Consider the following 19,597-nt stretch of genomic DNA (forward strand, 5'->3'; position numbering starts at 1 on the left):
CCAGCCAGACTGGTCATATGACACAGGAGGTGATGAGAGCCTAGTTGTGCTTGCTGGGGCTGATGGGAGTTGTAGTCCGCAGCGCAGAGCTAAAAACTGGCACAGGGCTGTCGCTTTATGTTTTGCATGCTGCAGGACTTGTGGCAATCACTGACATACCCCTCAACTGTCCCAATTTAATAGGGATGCCCCATTTTGGAGGGGGGGGTGCTGTCTTGTGAGATCACAGCCCCCAGAGACCTGTGTGCCAGTTTTCTTCTGGGACATGTTGGAGGTACGCCTCTGTCTCATGGCTCCCCTTGCGACCCCAGAGAGCTGCTCACACGTCTCACCTCATCAAAGGATTTCTCTGCTTCGATGCCATAGTTGCTGTTCACGCAGAGAATCGGTGCCTTGATAGCTTTGTCCACATCATACCCAAAAAACAGCTTGTTAGCGATGGTCTGCAAGAGAAGGAGCAGCCTGGCTTTAGACATGTTCATGGAAGAGAAGTCTCGCAGCAGGCAGACAGTGTGGTGTAGTGGTGTAGTTATCTCCCGCTTGGACTACTGCAACGCGCTCTATGTGGGGCTACCTTTGAAGGTGACCCGGAAACTGCAACTAATCCAGAATGCAGCAGCTAGACTGGTGACTGGGAGTGGCCGCCGGGACCACATAACACCGGTTCTGAGAGATCTGCATTGGCTCCCAGTACGTTTCCGAGCACAATTCAAAGTGTTGGTGCTGATCTTTCAAGCCCTAAACGGCCTCGGTCCTGTATACCTGAAGGAGCGTCTCCACCCCCATCGTTCAGCCCGGACACTGAGATCCAGCGCCGAGGGCCTTCTGGCGGTTCCCTCATTGCGAGAAGTGAAGTTACAGGGAACCAGACAGAGGGCCTTCTCGGTAGTGGCGCCCACCCTGTGGAACACCCTCCCTTCAGTTGTGAAGGAAATAAGTAGCTATGCTATCTTTAAAAGACATCTGAAGGCGGCCCTGTTCAGGGCAGTTTTTAATATTTAACGCTGTATTGTTTTTAATACTTGATTGGGAGCCACCCAGAGTGGCTTGGGAAACTCAGCCAGATGTGCGGGGTATAAATAATAAATTTATTATTATTATTATTATTATTATTATTATTATTATTATTATTATTATCATCATCATTATTAAAGTGTGGCACCAGCACCTGGGAGAGACCAGGTTTCAAATCCCGACTCGGCCATGAAGCTCACTAGGGTGACCTTGGGACAGTAACTGCCCCTCTCAGCCCATCCTACCTCACTGGGTTGTTGTGAGGATAAAATGGCGGGGGTGGGAGGTGAACCATATATGCCACCTTCAGCTCCTTGGAGGAAAGGGTGTGTTATAAATGCAATAAACAAATAAGTGAACAAATAAATAGCAACAGATGCTGACCACGAGAGTTCAATCAAGCCTCCAAGTCCAGAGGCAGTCTACCTTTTCAAAACAAAACTTAAGCCCTTTTCCCCAGCACAAATCAGAAAGCAAAAGGACAGATTTCACAGGTGTTAACTGTGCAGCTTCAGCTCTCCATGCTAAAGCCAGGAATCCAGTGTTTTTGTCAACTTACCAACGCGACAGCAGGGATAATGAATTGCCCGCCTGACCCTCCGACCACCAGCTTCGACTGCCCATCGCGGGAAATGAGGATGGATGGTGCCATGGAAGAAGGGGGCATCTCTCCTATAGGTGGGGGCACCAAGAAATGGGAGGATGAGCAACCTATACAGTCACTTTTAAAACGGAGAGGGAAAACCTCACCTTGTGCATTTGGATATTATTATTTCTCTCTCTCTCTCTCTCTCTCTCTCTCTAAATTTTATTTATGCTTTTCAGATATATACATTTCACTGATTTTACAATCATTTTAACATTCCAAAACTTGACTTCCTTCCCCCGCTTTCTGCAGTTCCTTAAATTTATTTTTAATATCTTCTGCATATCCAAATTAAGTTAACTTATTTATTTATCTTCTTTAAATATACAGTGGTACCTCGGGTTACATATGCTTCTGGTTACAGACTCCGCTAACCCAGAAATAGTACCTCGGGTTAAGAACTTCGCTTCAGGATGAGAACAGAAATTGTGCTCCGGCAGCGCGGCAGCAGCAGGAGGCCCCATTAGCTAAAGTGGTGCTTCAGGTTAAGAACAGTTTGGGGTTAAGATCGGACCTCCGGAACGAATTAAGTACTTAACCTGAGATACCACTGTATACTCTTACGTAACTACAGGTTATTACAATAACCCTGCCAGTGTTTTTATCTGTTTACAATTTATCTGTAAATATTAAACAAACCATTTCCATTCTTTTATTTTAAAAAGTTTGCTATCTTGATTTATTATTCTCCTGGTAAGTTTCACCATTTCTGCATGTTCCATAAGTTTTTGTATCCATTCTTCCTTTGCTGGGACTTCTTCTTCTTTCCATTTTTGGGCAAGTAGCAAGTAGCATACATGAATAAATTTCTATACAATTTAGGTAGTTCTGTCCCTATAATTCTCAATAATTATTTTTCTCTCTCTCTCCTTATTGTTGGAGAGAAATCTTTGCGCCTTTAGGTTAATGAGCCGAAAGAAGACCCACAGCCAATTTGATCTCCTTTTTCTTCAGGGTGTGGGTGTGGTGTCCTGGAATCCAATCAACCCCCATTGGGACTCTTCTATCATCCATTCATCTATCCATCCATCCATCCTGCAATTAATCCAGAATGCGGCAGCTAGACTCGTGACTGGGAGCGGCCGCCAGGACCACATAGCACCGGTCCTGAGAGATCTGCATTGGCTCCCAGTACGTTTCCGAGCACAATTCAAAGTGTTGGTGCTGACCTTTAAAGTCCTAAACGGCCTCAGTCCTGTATACCTAAAGGAGCGTCTCTACCCCCTTTGTTCAGCCCGGACACTGAGATCCAGCGCCGAGGGCCTTCTGGCAGTTCCCTTATTGTGAGAAGTGAGGTTACAGGGAACCAGACAGAGGGCCTTCTTGGTAGTGGCGCCCGCCCTATGGATGTGAAGGAAATAAGCAGCTATCCTATTTTTAAAAGACATCTGAAGGCAGCCCTGTTTAGTGAAGTTTTTATTATTTAATGCTGTATTGTTTTTAACACTCGATTGGGAGCCACCCAGAGTGGCTGGGAAAACTCAGCCAGATGGGCGGGTTATAAATAATAAATTATTATTATTATTATTATTATTATTATTATTATTATTATTATCCATGCATTCCCTCCTGCCCAGCATTTGTGCTTGCGATGGGCTTTCCCAGCAGAGGTGGAGCTCACCTGGCGAGATCCTGTCACTTGACTTCTTCATGCAAAAGTCAGCGAGTTCATTGTTTAAGATGATCCCAGTCTGTGGCGAATACACCATGGAGCCAAATCTGAGCAAGGGGAGAGAAGAGGGACACAGTTCTCAGTGGCAAGAAAAATTGATGAGTTATGCAGAACTGGCTAAACTGACATACAAACTGTGGGACAACTGTGACTTTAAGGAAGAACGGGAGCCTTTTATAAATTATCTTAAAAGACAACAAAATGAACTGGACTCCTTGGCAGATTTTGAATAAACATACACAAATTTATTGGTTGATAACATGACAGATAGATAACGTAAGGATATGTATAATTTTATAACATGCAGAGAACAATATGTGCTGAGAAATCAGAAAGAGGAGCTGAGGGAAGTCGGGGGGCGGGCGGAGGGTTTGAAGCATAACTGTCAACTTTTCCCTTTTCTTGTGAGGAATCCTATTTGGAATAAAGGAATTTCCCTTAAGAAAAGGGTAACGTTGACAGCTATGGTTTGAAGGGGGGGAGGGAAAAAATAATAATGAATATGATATGTTTTGATAGTTTGTATGTTGAAATTGTTAATAAAAATATTTTCTTATCCTTCGGTAGGAATTAAAACAGGAAGATTGCCAGACCTCTGTCCCTGCAAGAGGGCCAGGAACCATGGAGAAGGCATCCCGCTCTCTGCTTCCCACAGCCCAGCAGTTGGAACGTAGGATGGTGCCTTATTTTGAGTCAGACCATTGGTCCATCTAATTCCATATTCCCAACACTGAGCGGCAGCAATGGTTATTCAGCATTCCAGACAGGGGGTCTCTCCCCAGCCCTGCCTGGAAATATGGCTGGGGATTGGACCTGGGGCCTTTTTGTGCAAATGCTCTGCCGCTATGGCCCTTCCCCTAAAATTAAAACAAGATTCTAGTCCTCAGGGCACACGGAGAACTTGCCTGAAGGATCAAGCCAAAGGCCCATCTAGTCCAGCATGGGCATAAGCAAGGGGGGGCTGCCCCCTATATCAATCAAAATCAATACAAATTTAAGGTTCTGCTCCCTTAAAAAAATCCTGCCCCCACCCAAAAAAAATATCCTGGCTACACTAATGTAATCTAGCATCTTCTTCTTACAGTGGCCAACCAGGTGGCTCTGAATTAAGGTCTGATTTAAATAGGAAGCACAGAGTCAAACTGTTGATCCATCTAGCTCTGCACTGGCAGCAATGGCTCTCCAGGGTTTCAGATGGGAAAACTCCCAGCGCATAAAACTATTGCAATAAAGGCGGCTGTCTGGAGGCCCTGCTTTGGCATAGCTGTCAACTTACAGATTTGAAAATAAGGGGCCAGCAGCCTCAAAAATAAGGGATCAGCAGCCAAAATAAGGGATTTTTTGGGGCACAGGCATGTTCAACTTCTGAGCCCCTCCGAGCCAAAGGCAGAAAGCCCAGCCAGCAGCCAAACGAAGCCTCAAGTGGTGGTTCCCACAGCGCAGCAACCCGGCAAAGGGGATGCAGCAAGGAAAGCCACCGTCACCTCTCTGCTGGGAAGTGCTGAGCAAAGGCGAGTCCCCAGGCAATGCAGCCGATTTGATGGGCACAAGGCATGCAAGCTCCACCCCCCCAGTCATTCTTAGACTCCTTATTGGGTAAGCAACGCAGCCAAGCAACACAGTTGGAGCCTCCCTCCTCCCTGGCCGGCAGGGAGGGAGGGAGAGGAGCTGCTTCCTTTGAAACCTGGGAAATTTAAGGGACATAATCAATAAGGGACAGCAGCGGGACACAGCGCTGGCATAAGGGACTTTCCCGCCAAATAAGGGATGGTTGACAGCTATGTGCTTTGGGAGAAAGCACAGAAGAAGCTTCTGTCCCGCCTTTGCCCTTGGGGCTCATCCGCTCCTACTTACGGGTAGTTAATGGTGCTGGTGGCTGACACAGCGCTCCCATCTTCAGCCAGGACGGAAACGTGGGAAGTGCCAAACGAGGTCCTTTCCACCTGGGCAGAGTCGTAGTGGGATGCTGGGTGGTTTCCCCGCTCATCGATTAGCTGCCTGACTTGGCTAGCAAAGGAGTCCGAGATCAGCTCGCTCAAGACACCCTAAAAAACACAGCGCATCTCAGTGAGGCAGCTCTCGATAACCTCAGCCGCAAAAGAGGAATGGTGCCCTCTGGAAAAGTCAAAGCTGGGCTCCGTGAGATAGGAATGTAAACTGCAGGATGCAACGTCTTGCAGCGCTTATCTTCAGCTGCAGGCGGCAGCTATTTACCTGTCTTGCCCACTGGCTCCCAAACTTTTTCAGCCCATTGCCCCCATCTTCCATAAACTCATCCCCAGCACCCTATGCCTGGGGTCAGCAAACTTTTTCAGCAGGGGGCCAGTCCAGCGTCCCTCAGACCTTGTGGGGGGTCACACTATATTTTGGAAAAAAATATGAACAAATTCCTATGCCTCACAAATAACCCAGAGATGCATTTTAAATAAAAGGACACATTCTACTCATGTAAAAACACCAGGCAGGCCCCACAAATAACCCAGAGAGTTAAAAATCTGACTGGGACAAACCTTGTTATGCTGAGCTCATCTTTTGCACAATTTGTATACGGTGTTTGTTTGTAAATGTGTGGTTTGCTATACCTAATAAAGGATTGACTTTTTAATAACCCAGAGATGCATGTTAAATAAAAGGACACATTCTACTCATGTAAAAACACGCTGATTCACGGACCATTCACGGGCCGGATTGAGAAGGCGATTAGGCTGGATCCAGCCCCCGGGCTTAGTTTGCCTACCCATGCCCTATGCCCTACCCCATAGGTTTTCAACCTTTTTGAGTCCATGGATCCCTTGACCAAGTACATTCTTTCTGTGACACCCCTGTGGGGCTCAGGAGCCCAGTGATCTTACCTCTTGCTTGCAGAGCTGGCAGCCCCTCACCTTTTTTCGAACACCCTCCCTTGTGGAGTTTCGCTTAGCCTCCTCTCCCCTCTCCATGGGAGTCCTCCTGGTAGCTACGGCTGCAACAAACAGCTGTGCAAGCCTTTGGGAGGCCGAGATGTGATAGGGCAGGGCTGTCCAACAGGCGGGTCGCGATCTAAAGGTCGATTGTGGGGTGTCCCTGACTAATAATAATAATAATAATAAAGCTCAACAACTCTTGCTCCCTAAAAAAAGCTCACCAACTTTCGTCAATCCAATGGGTAGATCACTGCCAGTTTATTTATAGTGTGAGTAGATCACAGTTAAAGCTATGGTTTTCCCAGTAGTGATGTATGGAAGTGAGAGCTGGAATATAAAGAAGGCTGATCGACAAAGAATTGGTGCTTTTGAATTATGGTGCTGGAGGAGACTCTTGAGAGTCCCATGGACTGCAAGAAGATCCAACCTCTCCATTCTTAAGGAAATCTGCCCTGAGTGCTCACTGGAAGGACAGATCCTGAAGCTGAGGCTCCAATACTTTGGCCACCTCATGAGAAGAGAAGACTCCCTGGAAACGACCCTGATGTCGGGAAAGATGGAGGGCACAAGGAGAAGGGGACGACAGAGGATGAGATGGTTGGGCAGTGTTCTCGAAGCTACCAACATGAGTTTGACCAGACTGCGGGAGGCAGTGGAAGACAGGAGTGCCAGGCGTGCTCTGGTCCAGGGGGTCATAAAGAGTCGGACACAACTAAACGATTAAACATGTTGGAAGTTGGACATCCCTGTGATAGGGCATCAGAGGAGGTAGGGAAGGAGAGAGTGACAGAGGCCAGTGTTGCCCGTGGCACCCCTGACCATCATTCAAGTCACCCCTGTGTGCCATGATACTCTGGTTGAAAACGACTGCCCTAACCTATAAAAAGCATTATTCAGGATAGCGGCTCGCATGACCCACTAAGGAAGGTGAAGTTCAAAACAGGAACAGTTAATTGCACATTTGTTCAAAATCCAGTTAAAACTAATTAATTTGTTCAACAAAACTGATTAACTTGATCCACTGATACCAGCTTTTCAAAATCTGATAGTCATTTACATCTCCAGCGCTCCACTGTCACCCCCTTCCCTCTTAGCCCCCTCCCCCCAGGTAATCCCACTGCCCCACCCAAGGGATGCTTCCATCCACATTGGGACCCAACTGGTCTGAATAAAAGCAAAAGCATCCTCACCCTGTTTGGAAACAAGAGTAGCCCCTGAAAGTTAAAAAAGAATCTTAAATTGCTGTCACTCGGCTATTCCATCAGATTGTGAAACTGAATTGGCGATAGGGAAAATGTCTTGAGTCTGTTATTATATATACTGTACGTACACGCCGCTTGATTGTAAAAACAAAAGTTTAAATGCTAAAACAGGTTAACATTACCTCAACTTTCCAAGCCTCTGGGTAGGCTCACCTAAACAAGAACGTTGTTAACAGATGCCAAAAAGAGTACAGTGAAGGCACCTGCTTGATCTCAATTTTATGATAACTAGAATATTTGGGCTTCATGATGACAGAATGCTGAGGCGTCAGCTGCCTGAACAACTCTGCAATTATGAGCAAGGAAGAGTGTTTCCCCCTATTGTCTTCTCTCCACAGCGGCTGCCCCTCAACTCTGTCCAAATTTGCAAAACTCCCTCCCCTTGCGGTCCAGACAAAACCAAAGCCCCAAACCCTGTCTTTTGGAAACATGAAGAGACTCATTTATCCATGCTAGATGAGGGTGCCATGGAACTCCAGAGTTCCTTACATGCTTATCCGGTGCTTTCTTCTAGAAGAAAGATGTGCCAGGACTCTCCATGAACTCTTTCCTTGTCCTCTTACGATGGCAGCGGAGCCCACCTGAGAGGTGCCGTTACTGAGTTCCGGTAAATTCCGGCTGAAAAATATCCCTGTTCTTATCTGATTCCTTTCAGACTACAACCCTCATCAACCATCAGCAGATGGGAGTCGTAGTCCAAAACATCTGGGGGGCACCAGGTTGACCAAGGCAGCTCTAGATGTACATATATATATATATATATATATATATATATATATATATATATTAATGATTATCTGGAACCATTGGAAGGGGGCACTATAGATTCCCCCCCCCCCCAAAAAAATAAGGCAACGAAGCTTTTAAAAAGGATGAAGACCGACAGGCTCCCAGATCACCCACCTTTCCAGTTCGGGAAAAAACTGGGTCGTCCACTTTTACTTTCTGGCCGTTGGCAAACTTCAGAGTTTCTGCAATGTAGTGGTAAGTCTCAGCACTCTGGCTAGGTGTGCTCATGGACTCTTTGGTGAAGTTGAAACCTGTAAGACAGAAAGAGCTAGCTCTGAGCACCCAGGCCTAAGGAAGAGCAGAAAGGACTCTGCGGCGCTCTTCTGAGACCCAGGGAATGACCCTCGGCTGTGTTAGAAACTCAGATAGGCACCAAACGGCTCCTTAAACCAAGGCTACAATTGCCAAAACAGAATGTCTACTTGCCCTTTTGGAGCAAGTATTATTTTTTCAAAGGATTGAGTGACTGTGATTGTCTTACGTATTCAGTAGTCTGTGTTTGCCTGAGCTTGAGTCTGTATTAGGGATTCTGAGTTCCTGTGTTCTGATTCAATACACAGAACATTTCAGGATTTGGGCCTCTGCCATTGGCCCTTGGACTCTGAGTCGTGATTTGCAAGTTTGGAAGTTTAGACAGCCAATCACGTTGGGAGTGGGAGTGGCCCAGGCTTTCAGAAATGTATCTAAACAGTTGCTTTGCCTCTTGTTTCCCAAATATGAAGTTCAATAAAGGTTTTTGTTGTGTCTTGCCTTGTAGGAACCCACCTACACTTCACATTGATTCTTGGTTAAACATCTGGCTAGTTCAGGTGACAACTTTGAGCTCGGTTAAGAGCTCTTGAGAACTTAAAGAAGAAAAGGGACTTGGTCCAGAGAACAGTCCACATATCTATTGGCTTATTCCAACCTCTTTTTCTTAATGGTGACACGGACCATTCATAAGAAGATTCTTCACACAGCCGTGGGGGTTGGGGTAAGTGAAGACAAGTTACGACGAGCAAATATAATGTCATTCACTGCTCCTGCTCAGGCTGCACAGAAAAGGCATTTTGGTTCCTGAAATTCAGATTGTGCAGATAAAATATAACTGATGGATCATTGCCCAAGGCTAAAGGAGGTTGAAAGGGCATCAGATTGAAGCTACTGAAGGAAGTGGCCCTCTTCTCCTGGTCTGCAGTGTTGGGGGGGGGTCTCTGCCACTCTCCCCTTCTCCACCCACACAGCAGCACTGCAGAGCCAGAATCTCCCCATCCCTGATATACAGTGAACCAAATGGATCCCTCATTTACCTTTGAGGACATTGAGGATAAATAGGAGAATGGGCCCCGCTGCAGGACGCGGGGCAGAGTACACAGTGTATTCACCCAGGGAGATGTTCACAGGGCTCATCACTTCTACTCGGTAATCCCTGAGGTCTCTCAGGGACAAGGTGCTGCCTGGAAAACAAGAGGAAGATGCGTCAAGCCTTATCTGAGCTGCAGCAGGGGCAGAAAATAGCTCAAATCCCGAGCGCAAATGAGAGGAACTGCTTGCAGGAAGTCTCTGTGACCCCTGACGCTAAGGAGGGAATGTGATTCCTTCTCAAGGAGTGGAAAGGGGAGGCTTACACAGCAAAGGGAGCTGGGACTCCTTCCCTGGAGAGGAAGGGGACAATGGAAGGAAGGAGTGGGGAGGGGGAAACAGCTTACAAGTGTCACTTGTAAGAGCGAGGCGGCAAAGCGAGGGCCGGGACGGATCTGGAAAAGGGATGGGGTGCCAAATTCTGATTAGACTGCTACGGAATCAGTAATGTTTTCCAAGGTATTGGAAAATCTGCTTGCACCCTTCTCAGCAGAGCAGACAAAGGAAAGCAAAAACCAGAGTCCTTTCTGTCATGGATAATTCAGACTGAAATTCCCAGGTGTCAATTAAAGGTTATTTATGTATGCAACCACTGCGGCCCATGTTTCGTTAGCCCCCAAACGGAAAACGAGCAAGGTCCCAACTGAAGAAATGGTTTGTTGAATATTTACAAATAAACTGTAAACAGATAAGAATATTGGCAGAATCATTGTAATAACCTGCAGTTTTATAAAAGTATATATATATTTAAAGTAGTTGAATAAATGAGCAAATTAAGTTAATTTGGATATGCAGAAGATTTTAAAAATAAATTTAATGAACCGCAGAAAGAGGGGGAAGGAGGTCGAGTTTTGAAATGTTAAAATGATTATAAAATTATTGAAATGTATAAAACTGAAAATCATAAATAACAATAACAATAACAATAACAATAAAAGACTGGTCACCTTCTTTCACTATGTCCTGCACCAACTTCTCTGCTGTGGTTCCCCGATAAAACTCACTGGCTCCTTTTTCTGCCACAGCCCTCAGGGTCTCCACCAGGGCTGGCCATCGAAGGAGGTCTCCAGCTCCCAGGGCGGCCCCCTGCTTGTTGTAAAAGAGTTTTCTGAAAGAGAGAGTGACCGCCATCAGTTCCTGACCCTGGATTCTAAGAGCAGAGGCTGCAGCAGGAATGGCTCCTAAGACCCAAATATAACCAGCTGTGAAGGAGGGCAAAAAGGGGGGGCTCCAGAGCCCTTCCCCAAAGCCTTAAGCCTGGAGTGATTTAACTTCTAATTTAGCTTTATTGCTCTGATGATTTCCTGACCACCATCTCAAAGGCCACATTTGTACTGTTCTACACTGCAGGGGTCCTAAGGACGCGGGTGGCGCTGTGGGTTAAACCACAGAGCCTAGGGCTTGCTGATCAGAAGGTCAGCAGTTCAAATCCCTGCGACGGGGTGAGCTCCTGTTGCTCAGTCCCTGCTCCTGCCAACCTAACAGTTCGAAAGCACGTCAAAGTGCAAGTAGATAAATAGGTACCACTCCAGTGGGAAGGTAAATGGAGTTTCCATGCGCTGCTCTGGTTCGACAGAAGCGGCTTAGTCAGCTGGCCACATGACCCGGAAGCTGTACGCCAGCTCCCTTGGCCAATAAAGTGAGATGAGCGCCACAACCCCAGAGTCGGCCATGACTGGACCTAATGGTCAGGGGTCCCTTTACCTTTACATTGCAGGGATATCCATGCTGATTGTCAGTCTCAATGCAACTTGCATATTCAGTTCAGTAGGACACTAGGACTAACTTTTGATGGTCTCTCTGTCTCTCTCTCTCTCTGTGTGTATGTGTGAGTGAGAGAGAGAGAGAGAGAGAGAGAGAGAGAGAGAGAGATATCTACTTCCTGGTCTAACATGAGGTGTGTTTCGAAGGATATAGAGGCTGCTAGAGTAACCCTCAGCTTTGGGCTGCTGTGCCCTTTGACCTCCTCCCCTCCTTTTGGAATCAAGGACCACAGTGAGAAAAGCCCTTACAGGAGGGATAGAATGGAGCCCAGGGCTGCTGTCCTTTGTGCTGAAGACTTTGCCAGCAAGAGACTCCCATTGTCCCCATTTGCCAACAGTTCTTAAACCAAGGATCCAGGGGGAGAGGGCTGGCTCCTGATGGGGGGAGGGGCATCTGGCTGCCCACTGTAAGAACAGGATGCTGGAGTAGATGGATTCGATCTTACGCATTTCTATCCCACAGGTGTGATCTGGCTTTGTGCAGGTTTCTTGTACCTTAAGGACGTTTTGTTCAGATGCGGCTGTATGAAGGGGTGGCTGAGAAACCGACCCAGCACCTCGGGGATCTGGATTCCAGGGTCGAGGATCTTGATGGTGGGCTCAAACAGGGTCTTCCAGGGCAATTTGCCGTACCGTCTGTGGGCTTCTTCATAACCACGCAGTTCCCCGGGGACAGCGATCCACCGAGACCCTACTTTGAAGCAAACCGGATGCGTCATTTTACATCTTCCCCACAAAGGTTCCATTTCTAGGTGCCTTCCTCCTCACTGCAGTTACCAAATGGGAGCTCTGGGACAATTCTCTGGCTCCAAATAAGACTGTGGCTCAACTCCTTGCCAGCCTGTAAGGAAAACCTGGGGATCTCAGTTGTGCTTCAGAGCAGGAGGAGCTAGTCTTTATGCTTGCTGATGACAGCTTGGCATCATAGAATCATAGAACTGTAGAACTGGAAGGGACCCTAAGCATCATCTAGCCATGGGTAGGCAAATCAAGGCCTGAGGCCTGGATCCGGCCCAATCGCCTTCTAAATCCGGCCTGCGGACAGTCCAGGAAATCAGTGTGTTTTTATTTAAAATGTGTGTTTTTATTTAAAATGCATCTCTGGGTTATTTGTGGGACATAAGAATTTGTTCTTTTCTTTCCCCCAAAAAATATAGTCCAGCCCCCCACAAGGTCTGAGGGACAGTGGACCGGCCCCTGAATATTGCGTAGGTCATGAGTTGGCAAACTAAGGCCCGGGGGCCAGATCCGGCCCAATTGCCTTCTAAATCCACCCCACGGACGAGTCCTGGAATCAGCGTGTTTTTACATGAGCAGAATGTGTGCTTTTATTTAAAATGCATCTCTGGGTTATTTGTGGGGCCTGCCTGGTGTTTTTACATGAGTGGAATGTGTGCTTTTATTTAAAATGCATCTCTGGGTTATTTGTGGGGCACAGGAATTCGTTCATTTTTTTTTTCAAAATATAGTCTGGCCCCCCACAAGGTCTGAGGGACAGTGGACCAGCCCCCTGCTGAAAAAGTTTGCTGACCCCTTTTCTAGTCCAACCCCCTGCAATGCAGGAATCTTTTGCCGAATGTGGGGCTTGAACCCACGACCTTGAGATTAAGAGTCTCATGCTCTACCAACCGAGCTATCCCTTGGCCAGGAGACTTTGTGGTCTTGTGGCACAAGGGCCATTGACCAGAAATGGGGTGGAGGCCTCAACACTTCTCCTCTTAAAGGGATCCTTCTCTTCAAGGGAATGACTCAGTCGTCACCTGTGAGCAGTGGGGGGAGCTGCCCCTCCCTCACAACCCTCCTCCCCTCAGCCTTTTTTATATACAAGGACTCTTCTTACCTGGAAAACCCTTCTTACTGCACTCAGCCATCAAATTGCCAGAGATATTCTGCGGGGCCCTCTCACGAGCATTGAGCACCTCCACTTTCCCTGGAGAAATCAAAGGGGAGAATGCCAAGGTGAAGATTGGAGGAGGAGTTTAGATTTGATATCCTGCTTTATCACTACCCGAAGGAGTCTCAAAGCGGCTAACATTCTCCTTTCCTTTCCTCCCCCACAACAAACACTCTGTGAGGTGAGTGGGGCTGAGAGACTTCAGAGAAGTGTGACTAGCCCAAGGTCACCCAGCAGCTGCATGTGGAGGAGCGGAGACGCGAACCCGGTTCACCAGATTACGAGACTACTGCTCTTAACCACTACACCACTGGGACCAATGACCTCAGGCAAACTGGCTTCTCCCATGGCTGTCCCATTTACATAGGAAGCTGCCTTATTCAGAGTCAGACCCTTTGGTCCATCTAACCCAGTACTGCCTGCACAGACCAGAAGCAATGACTGTCCAGGGCTTTAGACAGGATTCTGTCTCAAGCCTGGCTGGTGCTCTGAACCGCAGACCGGAAGGAGGGCCTGTGTGACTGGTTTGGTGCAGGGATACCAAAGAAGGATGTCAAACACACCAGAATGCCCTGTTTTAGTGATTTATTTGTCTGCACCCAGGCAAGTGTTAATAATAATAATAATAATAATAATAATAATAATAATAATAATAATTGTTGCTGTTGCTGTTTTATTTATATCCTGCCCATCTGACTGGGCTGCCCCAGTCATTCTGGGCAGTTTCCAACAAGTATTAAAACACAAAAAAACCATTAAAAGCCTCCCTATATAGGACTGCCTGCATACATCTTCTGAAAGTCAGATACAGTGGTACCTCGGGTTAAGTACTTAATTCGTTCCGGAGGTCCGTTCTTAACCTGAAACTGTTCTTAACCTGAAGCACCACTTTAGCTAATGGGGCTTCCCACTATGCTGCCGGAGCACAATTTCTGTTCTCATCCTGAAGCAAAGTTCTTAACCCGAGGTACTATTTCTGGGTTAGCGGAGTCTGTAACCTGAAGCGTTTGTAACGTGAAGCGTATGCAACCCGAGGTAGCACTGTACTTGCTTATTTCCTTGACATCTGATGAGAGGGCATTCCACAGGGTGGGCACCACTACCGATAATCTGTTACTAGAGAAGACCCTAGGCTGGAGAAAGACAAAATTCCTCAGGAAGGACGTGCTAAGACTCTGATCCCTTGGGGAACTTGAGTCTGCTTTCCCGGGGGGGGGGGGAAGGTTGTGAGACTGGCAGGGTCGGAGGGCTGTATCAGAGCCAAGAGCCTCTGACCCAATAAACCCAAAGTCCAGAAGTCAAAACAAAATAAAAAAAATTCCTTCCAGTAGCACCTTAAAGACCAACTAAGTTAGTTCTAGGTATGAGCTTTCGTGTGCATGCACACTTCTTCAGATACACACATGCACACGAAAGCTCATACCTAGAACTAACTTAGTTGGTCTTTAAGGTGCTACTGGAAGGAATTTTTTTTATTTTGTTTTGACTATGGCAGACCAACACGGCTACCTATCTATAACCCAAAGTCCAGAACTTTCTTGTCCTTCATTGGGGCTCCCATTGGGGCCATTCCTCATAGGACCCATGCTTCACGGGACATCCTAGCTGCCCCGCCCCACAACAGCTGAGAGTTTTGTTGGGTTTCAGAGCAGGTTTTGCTCAGAGATTTGGAGAAAGGGCAATTATCTGCAGTTTCAGCACTGCCATATGCGTGTGTCAGGGGAAGATTGTGATGATCACCAGCAACGGTGCCACCTTCCCCTGTGCTGCACAGACTTGCGCCATGATCTCTCCAGCGAATAAAGCAAATGTAGATTGTCACAAAGCTTCTTACTGATTTGAAAATCGGGATAGGGGGAGGGTACCCTGTTTGGCTGTGCTGGATGACTCCCAAGACAGAATTAAGATTGCCAAAAGAAATATCAACAACCTCAGATATGCAGGTAGGTAGCCGTGTTGGTCTGCCATAGTCAAAACAAAATAAAAACATTCCTTCCAGTAGCACCTTAAAGACCAGCTAAGTTAGTTCTTGGTATGAGCTTTCGTGTGCATGCACACTTCTTCAGATACGCAGATGACACAGCCTTGATGGCAGAAAGTGAGGAGGAATTAATGAACCTTTTAATGAGGGTGAAAGAGGAGAGTGCAAAATATGGTCTGAAGCTCAACATCAAAAAAACGAAGATCATGGCCACTGGTCCCATCACCTCCTGGCAAATAGAAGGGGAAGAAATGGAGGCAGTGAGAGATTTTACTTTCTTGGGCTCCATGATCACTGCAGATGGTGACAGCAGCCACGAAATTAAAAGACGCCTGCTTCTTGGGAGAAAAGCAATGACAAACCTAGTCAGCATCTTAAAAAGCAGAGACATCACCTTGCCAACAAAGGTCCGTATAGTAAAAGCTATGGTTTTCCCAGTAGTGATGTATGGAAGTGAGAGTTGGAGAAGGCTGATCGCCGAAGAATGGATGCTTTTGAATTATGGTGCTGGAGGAGACTCTTGAGAGTCCCATGGACTGCAAGAAGATCAAACCTATCCATTCTTAAGGAAATCAGCCCCGAGAGCTCACTGGAAGGACAGATCCTGAAGCTGAGGCTCCAATGCTTTGGCCACCTCACGAGAAGAGAAGACTCCCTGGAAAAGACCCTGATGTTGGGAAAGATGGAGGGCACAAGGAGAAGGGGATGACAGAGGATGAGATGGCTGGACAGTGTTCTCGAAGCTACCAGCATAAGTCTAACCAAACTGTGGGAGGCAGTGGACAACAGGAGTGCCTGGTGTGCTCTGGTCCAGGGGGTCATGAAGAGTCTGACACAACTAAACGACTAAACAACAATAACAACAACCCTGTTTGGCGCGGGTTTGGAAATCGAAGATCCAAAGGGGCCGCTTTTGCCACACCCTCAGATGCCTCCACCAATTAATCCTCCATGGAGAAATAGACTTGGTGCGGTAATGTGCACTGGCTGTGCCTACCTGTGGATGCGTTATAGATGGTGAAGATTACACCTCCGCCGAGGCCCATGCTTTGCGGGTTCAGGACAGCGGTACAGATCAAGGCAGCGATGGTAGCGTCAACAGCTGAGCCTCCCTGCTGCAAGATATCCCTGTTCAGAAGGAAGAGGAGGGGGCATTCAAAAGTCACATAATAATAATAATAATAATAATAATAATAATAATAATAATAGGGACTTCCGGTCTAGCGCGATCTCGCCGCAAGCGGGGATTTCTTCTTGCGGAGAATCCCATGTTTTCCGGAGAAAAATAGGGGTTCCACAGGGCGCCGTGGTCCCCTGAAAAGTATCTGGAGGGTGTCCAGGTACACTGGTCCCCGCAGAGCCGAAAACGCGGACCTCCTGGCCGTCAGGTAACTCCCGTTAGGGAGCGAAGAGTACGGCGGGGGGAGAAGCGGGCGGAGGGGAAGCCATAGCTATCTCTGGAAAATGAAGCCCCGAGCTTGCAGGGTGAGCGCTGGATTCTCAAAAGCAAGAAATCCAAGCCAAAAAGGGCATAAAAGAAGTTGATTTGTATTAAAGGAAGGATTCAGGGGGGAAAGGAAGTCAAAAGAGCTCAGCTGTCATCTGGAATCAGCTCAGACGCAGCGATACAAGCAAAGCTGGATACAGAGTGAGTGTCGCTAGCGGACAAAGTTTCTCTCTCCCTTTAAACTTTCTATCTAAGTTTCTAAGAAGATACAAAGTAAGCCAAAGAGGGAAAAGGTTTAAAGGGGGGGCAAGGGGACTAATATTTGGCAATTTTAAGTTCTCTTTGAACTTGTGAGTTGTAAGAGAAGGATTAAGGCATTTTGGTTTCACTTTCCAAAAAAAGTTCTGCGTAGCGGAAGAGAAGCTTCCGACTCCATTGTTCTTTTTTTTTGGGTGACTGAGTTAATATTACACTGGGATTACTGATTTCTTTTTTTGTCTTTTTTTCCGGGACTTTTGATTTAAAGTGATCTTATATTTTTTGGCCACTATTACCATTTGATATTTTGGATTAAAAAAGCTGGGAAATTATAAACTAAATTTTGAACTCTTTTTACGTTTAAATTGTGGACCCCTGATGGATGGGAGAGAAATTACTACTTGTTTTTCTGTCTGCTCCTCTTTGTTCGTTGTTTCTTTGTTTTTGTCTTTTTTTTGTTTTTGTGTTCCGAGCCTGTGGCTGGTCCCTTATAAGGAATGATTGAAGATATGAGAGCTGCTCCTTTCTACTTTGAGTAATCTGGAGGTTGCCAATTTTAGGGGAAGAGGACAACGGAATTTTTGGTTTTATCTGGATATTACAACATTACCAGGAAAAAATTTCTTGAATTTTTTTGGGATTTGGACATTTTTTCCTTTTTGCAAAATATTATTATTATTTTTTAAATAATTAAAAAAAAGGTTATATTTGGATTATTTAAAGGGTTGTTTGGTTTGTGGAGGCCTTCCCGAGGATTTAGCCTAATTGGTGGCAAGAAGATAAAGAAAGGGTCTTAATTCGGAGGAAAAATTATTTATTTATTTTACTTTCATCTTCTTGGTGGGATTATAAGTATTACAAAAGGCCTTATAAGGAGTAGCCTAATTGGTGGCAAGAAGATTTGAAACAGTTGCTTCAACTTGGAATTTATTTTGGAAGGTTTATAACTGAATTCTGGATTACAATATCTTTACAGGGGTTTAATTAAGGATTAGCCTAATTGGTGGCAAGAAGATTGAATACATATGGGAGTCTCCATTAGAGTGTTATATACCAAGGCTCTGTTTGGGCCGAAGATTGGGCCGAAGATAAAGAAAATCTTCCAATATTGAACTATATTTGTACTTTGGTTTATGCTTTTCTGAGTTTGGTTTATATTTATCTGACTTATGTTTTTCTGAAGCTCTTAGTAAAAAGGGGTGAGCCTTTGTTTCTCTAACTTAAGAAGTACGTTTAAAGATTTTTGGGGAAAATGTCTCACCAAGCAAAGAAGGGAAGTGATGTGCGAACCCCTACAGAGAGAAAGGGGTCAAAACAAGAACCAGATTTTAAAGCAGAGATATTAAAAATGTTTGCAGATATTAGACAAAGTGAAAAGAATTTGGAAGCAAAATTAGAACAAGTGGATACGAGGATTGGGAAAATGGATAAAAAAATCGATGAGACAGTTAATGAATTGAAGGGCCAAATTAAAGAGGTGTCTAGAAGAACACATTCATTGGAGGAAGGAATGAAGAGGACAAGACTGGAAATGAAGGAACTGAAGCGGGAAGATGAGAAGATGAATAAGGTACAGGAAGAAATGTGGGATGCGATTGCCATGAATGAACTAAAACAGCAGGAAGTGAATTTAAGGCTGAGAGCCATAACAGAGATTCAAGGTGAGAATATCAGACAAAAATTAATAACAGAACTAGCACAATGGTTGGAACTACAAACTGAGGAGGTGGCAAATACAGTGCAGAATGCTTTCAGTATGAGAGTGAAAACGATCAAATCAAGGAAATTTCCAGGAGATTGTCTTATAACTTTTAAGGACAGAGAAATGAGAAATTTGATACTTCAGAAAAACAGAGAAAAAAGATTATGCATTGATGGAAGTTACATAATTATTTTTAAAGACATCCCAATCAGATTGTTGAAGCAAAGAGACCCATATAAGCCCCTGGTACAAATCCTCAAGAAGAATAACATTGAATTCAGATGGGAATATCCTGAAGGGATTTCCTTTGTTTACAAAAGTAAGAGGCACAGGCTGACCAGACCAGAGGAGATAGGTATATTTCAGAGAAAATACAAGGAATTAACAACAGAAGAAGAAGTGAAAGGTGCAGTAGGAGGAATTGGTGCCACAGGCGGGACGGATTCAGACGAAAGGGAGGAGAAGAATGGAGAAAAGACAGACGAGGAACGGGAAGAAGAAGTAGACGGATTATAGAAAAATAAATTAAATAAATTTTTTAATTAGGAAGCATTATGGCGCTAAAATTATGGAATTGGAATATTAATGGGATGAACGAAAGGAGAAAACGGAATAAAGTGGAACAATATTTGAAAAAGAAAAATTTGGATATTATCTGTCTACAAGAAACACATGTGGCAAGAAGACATAGAAAAATCTTGATTAATAAAAGACTTGGAAACGAATTTATATCTTCTGATAAAGAGAAGAAAAGAGTTTTTGTTTTGTATATAAAAAGTAAAATTGAAGCCCAGCAAATTTTCAAAGATGAAGAAGGGAGAATTATCGCTGTTCAGATTATCTGGCAAGGCGAAAAATTAATAATTGTCGGGATCTATGCACCTAACGGAAATAAGACTGATTTCTATAAAAAATTGGAAGAAAG

At 45.4% G+C, this 19,597-nt stretch overlaps 1 protein-coding gene across 2 annotated transcripts in view; it reads right to left on the reverse strand.

The window, feature by feature from the left end:
* GGT5 (gamma-glutamyltransferase 5) overlaps nt 1-19,597 on the reverse strand; it is a 35,138-nt gene that overhangs the window by 1,854 nt on the left and 13,687 nt on the right. The window contains exons 2-11 of one of the 2 annotated variants that reach the window (XM_081842797.1): nt 16,263-16,393; nt 13,231-13,320; nt 11,886-12,081; nt 10,575-10,735; nt 9,576-9,722; nt 8,401-8,537; nt 5,187-5,377; nt 3,282-3,379; nt 1,574-1,686; nt 333-443 (exon numbers count right to left, since the gene is read on the reverse strand). In XM_081842797.1, the coding sequence (XP_081698923.1) occupies nt 333-443; nt 1,574-1,686; nt 3,282-3,379; nt 5,187-5,377; nt 8,401-8,537; nt 9,576-9,722; nt 10,575-10,735; nt 11,886-12,081; nt 13,231-13,320; nt 16,263-16,393 (1,375 nt within the window). Of the gene's footprint in view, nt 1-332; nt 444-1,573; nt 1,687-3,281; nt 3,380-5,186; nt 5,378-8,400; nt 8,538-9,575; nt 9,723-10,574; nt 10,736-11,885; nt 12,085-13,230; nt 13,321-16,262; nt 16,394-19,597 lie in introns of both variants that reach the window. The other variant, XM_081842796.1, reaches the window with a different exon arrangement.

Source organism: Podarcis erhardii, assembly GCF_964252035.2.
Source record: "Podarcis erhardii genome assembly, chromosome: 15".
Classification (NCBI taxonomy): Eukaryota; Metazoa; Chordata; class Lepidosauria; order Squamata; family Lacertidae; genus Podarcis; species Podarcis erhardii.